This window comes from Acinonyx jubatus, chromosome B1 (genome assembly GCF_027475565.1).
Source record: "Acinonyx jubatus isolate Ajub_Pintada_27869175 chromosome B1, VMU_Ajub_asm_v1.0, whole genome shotgun sequence".
Classification (NCBI taxonomy): Eukaryota; Metazoa; Chordata; class Mammalia; order Carnivora; family Felidae; genus Acinonyx; species Acinonyx jubatus.
The window spans coordinates 157,160-167,897 of NC_069382.1; the positions used below are offsets into that span (position 1 = coordinate 157,160).

The window sequence follows — 10,738 nt, forward strand, 5'->3', positions numbered from 1 at the left end:
CTGCGCTCCCCGTGTGCTAGTGAGGGGTTCTTGCCGGGAGGTGGGGGTGGTGACAGGGTGCCTGCCTCCCTCCCTCTGTCGCCTCTCTCTCCATCCGGGTCCCCTCCCCTACCTCCCCTCCACTCCCCCCATGGGATGTGCACAGGCTCCACCCCATCCCCTGGAGCTGCACCCTCGGGAGGGAGCGGGGAGGGCATAACTTCTACATTAGAAACTGGATACCCAGTGCTACCGGGGCCTCTGCGATCAGCCAGTGACTCCCCGCCACCCCCCTCCCTGCTCAGGACCCCCTGGCCCCCAGCCACGTCCATGCCACGTGGAAGACGTGAATCTTGCGCAGGGGGAGGGTGTGACCCCCCGGGGCCTGGGGCAGCACAGGACTCCACTGCCAGGAGGGAGGGACGGTGGCATTTGGGCGGCACGTTGGTCGGAGCTTCTGCTCAGGCTCGGCTGCTGGGCTTCCTTATGGCCTGGCGCCCTCTCGTTCTGCGCGCAGTGAACCGCCGTCCATGTCCCTTCCAGCAGGTGAACGACGGCCTCACCCTCAGCGACCTCCCACTGCACATGCTCAACAACATCCTGTACAGATTCTCCGATGGCTGGGACATCGTGACGCTGGGCCAGGTGACCCCGACCCTGTCTGCGCTCAGTGAGGACCGGCAGCTATGGAAGCGGCTGTGTCAGTACCACTTCGCGGAGAAGCAGGTGAGTGTGGGGGCCCCTCAGAGCTTGTGCAGGACCCCGTGATTTCTCCTCGGGAGCTTGTGAAGTTCAGTTTCCACGTTGGGGAGGGTCCGTGACAGCAGATGTGACCCAGCACAGATGGCAGAGTGAGGCAGGGCTTTTGGGTCCCCGGTCGGCACCAGGGCATCTGTTCCTTGCCTGCCGGCCTCCGCCGCGCCGCATGCCCTGTAGGTGCTGTGCCCCCTGAACCCGAGCCTGTGCCCAGCAGCTGTACACGGCTCTCTGCGCTCCCCTCCCCGCAGCCCGTGCCTTCAGACCCAGTTCTGAGAACCGGCGACCTGCCGGCCGTTCCAGTTTGCTGTCGTGCCTCTGGGACCAGAGCTGGAGTCTCACACACGTGTGGGGCAGGTGGGACGGTCAGGAACCAGGCCACCTGTCAGAGGAGGGTGTGGCTGCTGTGGGGACAGATGAGGGCAGTAGACAGAGCCTTGGATGTGTGCTCCGGGGGAGGCCGTCGCTCTCGGAGGACAGGGCGGCGGGTGTCCTTGAGAAAGGGCAGGGTGTGGTGTGCGTGAGGGTGCTGCAGCCACGCCGTGTCCCGGGGTTTCCCCAGCGGGCTGAGAGGAGCCACGAGAGCACTGGGAGCAGAGTGCAGTTTCTGTGAGATTGTTGGTCCTCTGGAAGAACGTTCAGGAGAGTGTGAGGATGCCTCCGAGGCCAGGAGGGCGGCACGGCTCCTGGAGGAGGAGCTGGGGCTGGAGTGGCACAGGGAAGTGAGCGGGCCACCTGCCCTGGGGACCAGACGGAGTCCAGGGTGTAAGGGACCCACCAGACCTGGTGCTGGAGGTCCTGGGCCGTCAGCTAAGCAAAGGGCCATCGGGTTTAGTTGGAGGCCTCTGTGACCCCAGAGAAAATGGTCAAGGTGGATTTGCTGTGGGAGAATCAGAGAAGTCAGGATGAATTTCAGCTGCGAGGAAAGACTGGGGCTCTAAGGTCAGCATAGATGAGGGGTGTTGAATTCTTTGGAGGGAGCAGGGGGAGAAGCCAGGGAAGGACAGAGAAGGTTCTCCAGGATGGAGGCGGCAGGTGGGACTTGCCTTGGGCGCTGTCTCTGACGGTGGCAGAGCCCCGGGAGGGCACAGGTCTCCTGGGCGGGGATGCTGCCCTGTCCTGGTCCCATCTGATTTGATCCAGGTGAGTTGCATTTCAGGTAACTGTGTCCTGCACTCTGCTGCCTTGTGAAATCAAGCTGCACCTGATACCGTCTGTGAGAGCCACGTGCTGAACAGAGTTGTGTGTGTCCAGTTTTGTAGACACCTGATCGTTTCGGAGAAGGGCCACGTGGAGTGGAAGCTCATGTACTTCGTGCTGGAGAAGCACTACCCAACCCGGGAGCAGTACGGCGACACCCTGCACTTCTGCCGGCACTGCAGCATCCTCTTCTGGAAGGTGAGGCAGCTGGGCGGCTGCATCCTGGACACGGCTGTCCACTGTAGGCCCAACAGTAAGAAGATGGCAGTTTCCTCAGTGTCACGGCAGGGGGACCAAGTCACGGAAGTAAAACGTAGAACTTGGAGTCTGAGTCAGAACGCGTTTCTGCCTTTGCCGGGCACTCGCGGGCAGGACGTGTCCCCGGGTTGGTGGGGCCCTGGCTCCTGGTCCTGGGCTGGTGCCGGGTTCCTGCCGCATCTCCTGCCTGTGGTTCTGGATGCCCTACCAGCCCACAACTGGAGGGCAGGGGTGAACTGTCCTTTGTACACCTGGGTGGAGCCCGTCCGGAGCTGTCCTGGGACCCCTTGGAGGTGCCTCCACAGGCTCCCCCTCCAGGCCCAGCCCCCACAGTAGGGAGGGCACAGCCTTCCAGACACACAGGGGGTTTCCTGACTTACCTGACAGAAACTGGACCAGCGTTTCCTGACTCACACTTGAACCCGAGTACCCAGTGTGCTGGGCGCCCGGCACCCTGTCACCTCCCGCCACGCAGACCCGGGGCTCTCCTTGGCCCTCCAGGCGGAGGTGAGCACGTGCACACCTGCCCTGGGCAGCGCCTCGTCTTCCTCACCTGCTGATACTCTGCATCTGGGACTGTGTGTTTATGTTGTGAGATTTCCACGGCAGAGGGGAGCAGACCCTGCTGAGGGTGACCCGGTGCGCGTCCCGTGTGCGGCATGGCCCTCTCGCGCTCTCCCGCCATCCGCGTCTACCTGGCCGATCCAGCCCTATCTGTTCACTTCTACCTGTGATTTGTTAGGTAGACCATGTAGCAAGCCCTAGGTTGTCGGAAAAGAGAGGACTGCTTGAGATTTTTCTCATTTCACGTTATATTTACAGTAGTGTCACTTCTGGGATTTCAGGTTATCCGTGGCAGTGAATGTAATGATGTTGTTTGCTGTATTATTTTAATGGAGGTTTATTTACTCTGTGAAAGGTGGGCAGCGTCACGGATCCTTCCTGATGCCTCCTTGTGCCAGTTACATGCGATCGTGTTTCTGACTCGCTGGCTTGCACTTTAGCAGGACTTCCTTCTCAGAACGGAAAAGACAGAACATGTCATGTGTCTTGCAGTGGCTGTCCTGTAGAACATGTTCTCTAGAACACAGTTCAAGAGCAGAGCGTCTGTGAGCAGGCTCGTCCCTCCCTCGGTCTCATGTCTGTCAGAGGATGAGTGGGGCCCAGGTGGGGGCAGAGGGGCCTGGGTCACCAGTCGAAGGGCACAGACGATAGTGTGATGGGGGCCGCGTCTCACACACGGCAGGTCCTTGTGGACAGAGAGGTGTTGGGGCCTCACCTGACAGGACCAGACTGACCTCTGTCTGCAGTCCCAGCACTGATGCCAACCCACCACGGTGTGTCCCCTGATGCCATTGGAGCGGGTCCCCGCATGCGATCTGGTCTCAGGGTCCCTTGCTCAGTGCCTACACTGGGGCACTGCTCCTTCCTCCTGCCTGTTCTGCAGCTGAGTGTCTGGACCCCCCCCTCCCACCCCCGCAGCTCCAGGGAGAGTGGTGTCAGGTTGGGGGGGGTGTTGGGAGCCAGACAGAGTCCAGGTACTGCCTGGGACATGTCACCTGTCTTGGGGTGTCTGCCACCAGAGATCAGATTGAGTAGAGACCAGTGTTGATGACACTGCAGGTCTGGGGCTCTGGGTGGGAGTGGGAGTGATCACAACTGGCTATGCCTGTGTGCAGGAGGTTCCCGGGCCGCCTCGTGCACTCTGCCTCCACGACGCAGTGACAATACGCTGGTGTCCAGCCCCAGGTCCCTGCAGCCAGGCCCACGCGTGGTGGGCGGGTGGTGGTCTCCTTCCTCTTGACCCCAGTGGGTGGTGGGCGGGTGGCCACGAGGCTCCTGGCACCTGTGGGATCTAGTTCACTTGATTCAGCAGCAGGCGCTCAGCTGTGAGGGAAGGAACAAAGGGCTTTCCTAAACCTGTTGTAAACCTTTCAGTACAAAACGTATGTGGAAACACCAGCTCTGCTTTGCGTGTTCTAGTGAACAGTCGCGAAGAGCTTGGGCACCGAGTGGTCAGTGGAGGTGGATGTGGAAACGGGCATCTTTGTCGCTGCCACAGGACCATCCTCAAGTCAAGGGGTCCTCGGTGCTGCCACCCACGCTCGCTTTAATGACACGTGTGTGGCCTGGTCTAATTACCCGATGGTTCTGGTTAACACTCAAACACCTGCTATCAGAGCCAGTGTTCAGTGCAGCCCACTCTCTCGCTCACTCTAATGCTGGTTTTCCTTTCTCTCCCGCCCCTGCCCGCACTCCTCCCGGTTCTTTCTCCACGATCTCGAAGGACTGCCGCCTTGCTTTGTTGTTCAAGGTACCTCCGTGCTAGACCAGGCCTGTGTCGCGTCCCATGCATGCTCCCCACCGACCGGCTGGCCTGGGCTCCCAGCATGCGTGGGGCCTGTGGCCAGAGGTGGGCTCCTGCTCGCTCCAGCCCCACCAGGGTTCAGGGAAGACCCTGCAGGCCAGCGCTCGAGCGGCAGGCTCAGCCGGAGGGGAAATCGTAGACTAGTCCTTAGACCTCCCACGCAGGTGCTGCCCTGGCGTGGCCGAAGGCTCCCATCGGCCTGGGCTCTCAGTCCACAGAAAGCCTGTGTCCTTAGTCCTCTGTCCTGTTAGGTGTGACCCTGGTCCCCAGCTGCACGCTGCCTGCGAGCTGATGGGCGTGGGCCTGACCCCACGGGGCAGGGTGGGAGCAGAGTGGCTGTGGGGGAACACAGTGTGTGGCGCCAGGCCAGGGAGGCAGAAACCCCCGGCCCCTATCTCTTCTGACAAACTGCCGTGGCCCGTGTACTTCCCACGTGTTGTGACGGGGCAGGTGCTGGGTGCTGACGCCTCTCCCTCCCCCTGCAGGACTCGGGGCACCCCTGCACGGCCGCCGACCCCGACAGCTGCTTCATGCCTGTGTCTCCACAGCACTTCATCGACCTGTTCCGGTTCTGAAGGTGCCATCGCTGCGGGAGGGGCGTCAACACCGGGTGGCACCCACACCAGGCAGCAGCCAGCGGTGAGGATAGGGACATGAGGACGAGGACGACGTGGAGAACGCTCCCCCATGTGGCCAGGGCTGTGGGGCTGGTTTCAGTTACAAAGGGGGTCAGGGAACCCAAGCAAAAACATTTCTACTCTCTCCTCTAGAAAGTCCTTTTCATCCAAGTCTACTAAAATTGGCAACTTTGCAGATTTATGAGTACGGTTCAGTCAGATTCTGGATTTTTAGCACCACACTGTGTGCTGAGCTGACACTAACAGCTAATGCTGTTCTTCCTAACTGTCCAGTGTTAGTTTCCTGATTTCGTAGTCATGAGAGGCAGGGGACAGAGTAAGTGAGCCTTGTAGATACCGGGTGCAGAGTATTTATTTTTCTTCGTGTGTGTTAACTGCACTGGCTGTGTCCAAGTGAACCCTCTGCGCATTGAACCTTGGGAGATGTGTGGTGTCTCTGTGTTCGGTGGTCGGGCTGTGAACTCTGCAGAGGTGGCCGGCAGAGGTGGTGGGGTGCTCCTGGTGAACCACGGGGCAGCAGCCGGCCACGGAGCATGCGCCACGGTAAGGAGGAGGAGGGACAGCCCTTGGCCTCGACTGCCCTGTACTGGAGCTCCTTTTACAGACAGAGTAATAAATCTTGTCTGTCTACCGATGGAGCTTCTGTTTTGCATCTTTCTGGAAAAGTGTGAGTGATTTTGATATCATTTATTTAAACTTTTAAAAAAGATTGCCTTATTTTTAAAATAATGCACGTCTATTTTAGATAATTTTGAAAATAAAGGTGTTAAAAAAGAATATAAAAATCCCCCATAATCCTGCCCCTGGAGGGGCCTGCTGTCTCTTGCTAGAAAGGATGTTGCCACCCCCACCCGCTGTTGGAGAGAAACACATCGTGGATTCCGGTCTTTTAGTAGTGTCAGGGACCACCCGCCCACCCCCCCGTGGAATCATTTCTACTTTGTCCTTTAGTGTTTGTCTCTGCCAAGTGTATTGGAATGGTTTGCAGTTTTGCATACTTGTAAGTAAAGATTCTGCACCTTCGGTGTCCTGTCCTGTATTGCCCGGATGCTGGGGGCACAGCTTGTACGCGGTGCACAGTCGCTTCCCGCGGAATGGCCGTGGAGCCCAGGGCGTCTGTGTCTTGTGTAAGAGCTTCTCATGGAGCGTAAGCCTCCGTTTACCGTTTTCACTTTATGAGCAACCGTTTTCTCAACAGCATTTTGAAAGCATGGTTTTCATTGGTTGCTCAGCACCATCCAGGCCGGTCTTTGTTGTCAGGGCCCGCGGGCTGTGCAGCTGGTACCTCCTCAAGACGAACGTGTCGAAGGATGTTTTCAGACTGTCCTGTGAACAGAAGTTGTCACAACCGGAGACAATGGTGTTGAGTCCCTAAGGACGGCCACCCCCACATCCTGTTCCCTCGGCGCTTTTCCTAAGGGAAGGACGAGGCGCGGCGACATTTCCTTTTCTTTGTCGGCCATTCGCTTCTGCTTTTGGTCAGTTACCTAAGGTGTACCTTTTGCCGGTTGCCTTTTGTATTAATTTCTTCTTAAGAGGATATTGAAGTTTGGGCTCTTTTCCCCAAACAATGGTGATGGTGTCGCAGGGACAGGAGCACAGCCTGTCTCTGCACAGGGGACGCAGTCAGACCCAGACCTGGGATGCACGAGGCCCAGGTGCGTGCACGAGCCCGGCCCGAGCTAGTGGCAGTCTCAGCCGTGTCCAGGAAGACACGGAGTTGAGGCCGCGGACTAAGGCAGCAACAGCCACGTGGAGGCACAGATCCATCCTCCAGGATGGGGCGAGACGCAGAGTGGTTGTAAATCCACACCGTGGAATGCAGGTACTTGGGAATTCCGGTCTGTGGAGAGCCTTCCAGAGCAGGGGACGGTGAGACGTGAGGGCACGGACAGCTGGAGACCCTGCGGTCAGTCTCATGTGCCTTTGGTCCCGAGACGGGGTGTGCATGAGGTGAGCCCTGTGGGCACTGCCAGCCCAGGAAGCCCATCCAGACACAGCCCCACTTTGCCCGTCTCAAGGCACAGAAAGATGTTTCTCACCCGGTGTGGACCCAGAGGACCGAGGTGGTCCCTGTCACAGTTCAGCAGGTGGCACTTTTGACTGTTGAGGCCTTGGTCCTGAGAAGTAGGTCTGCTGTGAGACCGTATTCGAGGATCTGACTGCGTCTGACGCGTGCCGTGCGTGAATGCTGCCATTGTCTTGCTGTGCAGACACCTGTGTAAAATGTGTTCGCTTGTGTCCTCTGACCTTGCTGAACCCCTGACTCGGCCCAGAGCAGTTGTATAGATTCCTTACGAGCAGCGACATGAGTCCCCATCCTCGGCGGCGGGGAATACGGACTGGAACGGCCAGGTTAACAGCAGGGTGTAGACGTCTGTCGTCTCTCTCATGTGAGGGCGGCTGCGAGGTCAGCTGTGTGCTTTCTGTAGACGCCTCTGTCAGGTTGAGGGTGAAGCTTCCAGTTCTACTTTTTGGGGAGCTTTTAAATTATGAGTATTGGACTCTGTCAAGTGTTTTTTCTGCATCTGTTGAGATCATGTGGTTTCATCTTTCATCCTATTTGGGTATCACATTGGCTAATTTAAGATTTTATCTTTAATCCCTACCCTCAATGTGGGGCTCCAGCTCAACCACCAGCTGAGCCCGCCAGGCGCCCACATCCCTTGATCTCTGCAGGTTGCACCACCCTTGCATTGTGAGCTGAGGCCCTGAGTACATGGTTGTGGGTTTGGGTCTTCCGGCGTCAGGTGTGGGGTTTTTTGTAAGAGGCCTCAGTCTGCGCATCGTCATGCTGCCTGGTTTGGGCACCAGGGTGAAGACAGCTTCCGAGAATGACCTTGCCTTGGAAGTGGTCCAGCTGCCCTTTGGTGGAAGGGTGTGTGGAGGACTCATGTTAATTCTTCTTTAAACATTGGGTAGAACTCCATGTGAGTCGTGGTTACTGAGAAGCTTCCCTGTCGGAAAACCTGCTCCCTGTCAGAGGATAAGGCTGCCCGGTTCTGCGTGTTTGCTTGGAGCTCCTCTCCCGAGGAGCCTGCGCTTCAGCAACGGCCAGGATGCTTTCTCCACAGTCACTGCCAGTGACGGGTGCTGCCCTCTGAAAACCAGTTTGAAGAGGCAGAAGGTCGGGGCGCCTGGGTGGCTCAGTTGGTTGAGCATCTGACTTCGGCTCAGGTCATCATCTTACAGTTCGTGAGTTCAAGCCCCACGTCGGGTTCTGTGCTGACAGCTCGGAGCCTGGAGCCCTTCGGATTCTGTGTCTTCCTCTTTCTGCCCCTCCCCATTCATGCACTCTCTCAAAAAATGAATAAATTTTAAAAATTTGAAAAAAAAAACAAAAGCGCTCATGGTTTATGAAACATCACATCACTTCCTTCATGAACTGTGTGTGCAAATCATGCTCCACCCGTCCTCCTCCCTCCTCCCCACCTTGCGTGCCATCAGACACTGCGCAGTGACCCACCAGAGGGTGTGCACAGACACGAGGAAGGCCGTCAGGACCTACCCGCCCTGGGCGCCCGCCTGCCAGCACCCTCCGGGCTGACAGTCCCCGTTTCCACCCGGTTCTCAATGCAGCCTTGCCCGTCTGTTGTCCTGCACAGGTTCCTGGCATGTAGACACCAGTGTCCCCGTGACTGACCTGAGTGGGTGTCTCTGGAGCCCCGAGGGTGGCGTGGCAGCAGGTGTTGTCCCACAGACCACCCACGCTGGAAGAGGTGGGTGACTCACCGTGTGTCCCTTGCTGTCCTGTCCTCTCACCCAGGGTCAGGCCTGCAGCAAGTGCTGCAGCCAAAAACTGGGCTTGTGGCCCTCAGCCAGCGAGGAGCCAGGAGGCAGCTCTTCAGGCACCTGGACTCCTCCGACCGACACTGCTCTTCTGTTTAGGATACGACCCTGCCACGTCACGTTGTGGTTTGTTTTTTTGGAATAAAAAAAAATCACTTTTATTTGGTAGTCATTTTGAGGAGTTTGCGCACGTAAATACAACCACCTTTCTACTCTTTATGCAGAAAACTCCAGTGTCATTTTTAAAACTTTAATTATGGTAAAATACACACAAAATTCATAATCTTAACCACTGGTAAGTGTCCAGGGGCATTAAGTACATTCAGATTGAACAGCCCCCACCACTGTCCCCTTCCAGAACTTTCCACCTTCCCAGACTGAAACTCTGTCCCCATTAAACGCTGACTTCTGGTCCCAAGCCCCTGGCACTGCCATCTACTGTCTCCGTGGATGACCTACCCTGGATACATACAATACCTGGATTCACACAGCATCTGTCCCTTTGTGACTGCCTTTTTCACTTAAAATAATGTCCTCAAGGTCCATCTGTGTTGTAGTAGGTGTGAGAGTTTCCTGACTCTTTAAGGCTAAATAATATCCTGTTGTTTTGTTTTGTTCATCTGTGGACAGACACTTGGTGGCTTCCACTTTTTGACTGCTGTGAACATGGGTGTGTAAATATGTCCTCAAGAATGGGGCGCCTGGGCATCCAGATTGGCCAGGAGGAGGTCAAACTTTCACTCTTTGCAGATGACATGATACTGTATATGGAAGACCCAAAAGATTCCACCAAAAAACTGCTAAAATTGATTCATGAATTCAGCAAAGTTGCAGGATATAAAATCAATGCACAGAAATCAGTTGCATTCCTATACACCAACAATGGAGTGACAGAGAAATCAAGGAATCAATCCCATTTACAGTTGCACAAAAAACCATAAAATACCTAGGAATAAATCCAACCAAAGAGGTGAAAAGTCCATACGCTGAAAACTATAGAAAGCTTATGAAAGAAACTGAAGACGCAAAAAAATGGAAAAAGATTCCATGCTCCTGGATAGGAAGACCAAATACTGTTAAAGGGTCGATACTACCCAAAGCAATCTACATATTCAGTGCAATCCCATCAAAGTAACACCAGCATTCTTCACAGAGCTAGAACAAATAATCCTAAAATTTGTATGGAACCAGAAAAGCCCCCGACTAGCCAAAGCAATCTTGAAAAAGAAAACCAAAGCAGGAGGCATCACAATCCCAGACTTCAAGCTATACTACAAAGCCGTCATCATCAAGACAGTATGGGACTGGCACAAGAACAGACACTCAGACCAATGGAACAGAATAGAGAACCCAGAAATGGACCCACAAGCATATGGCCAACTAACCTTTGACAAAGCAGGAAAGAATATTCCATGGAATAAAGACGGTCTCTTCAGCAAGTGGTGCTGGGAACACTGGACAGCGACATGCAGAAGAATGAACCTGGACCCCTTTCTTACACCATACACAAGAATAAACTCAAAGTGGATGGAAGACCTCAATGTCTGACAGGAAGCCATCAAAATCCTCGAGGAGAAAGCAGGCAAAAACCTCTTTGATCTTGGCCTCAACAACTCCTTACTCAACACGTCTCCAGAGGCAAGGGAAACAAAAGCAAAAATGAACTACTGGGACCTCATCAAAATAAAAAGCTTCTGCACAGCAAAGGAAACAATCAGCAAAACTAAAAGGCAACTGACAGAATGGGAAG

At 55.6% G+C, this 10,738-nt stretch overlaps 1 protein-coding gene across 9 annotated transcripts in view; it reads left to right on the plus strand.

The window, feature by feature from the left end:
- FBXO25 (F-box protein 25) overlaps positions 1–5,837 on the plus strand; it is a 51,720-nt gene extending 45,883 nt beyond the window's left edge. For 3 of the 9 annotated variants that reach the window (XM_053216199.1, XM_053216197.1, XM_053216205.1), the window contains 4 exons: positions 523–705; positions 1,990–2,133; positions 4,481–4,507; positions 5,047–5,837. In XM_053216199.1, coding sequence (XP_053072174.1) covers positions 523–705; positions 1,990–2,133; positions 4,481–4,507; positions 5,047–5,136 — 444 coding nt within the window. In that variant the 3' untranslated portion in view covers positions 5,137–5,837. The remainder of the gene's footprint in view (positions 1–522; positions 706–1,989; positions 2,134–4,480; positions 4,508–5,046) is intronic. The other 6 variants (XM_053216200.1, XM_053216201.1, XM_053216198.1 and 3 more) reach the window with 5 other exon arrangements.
- The last annotated feature ends 4,901 nt before the right edge of the window (positions 5,838–10,738 follow it).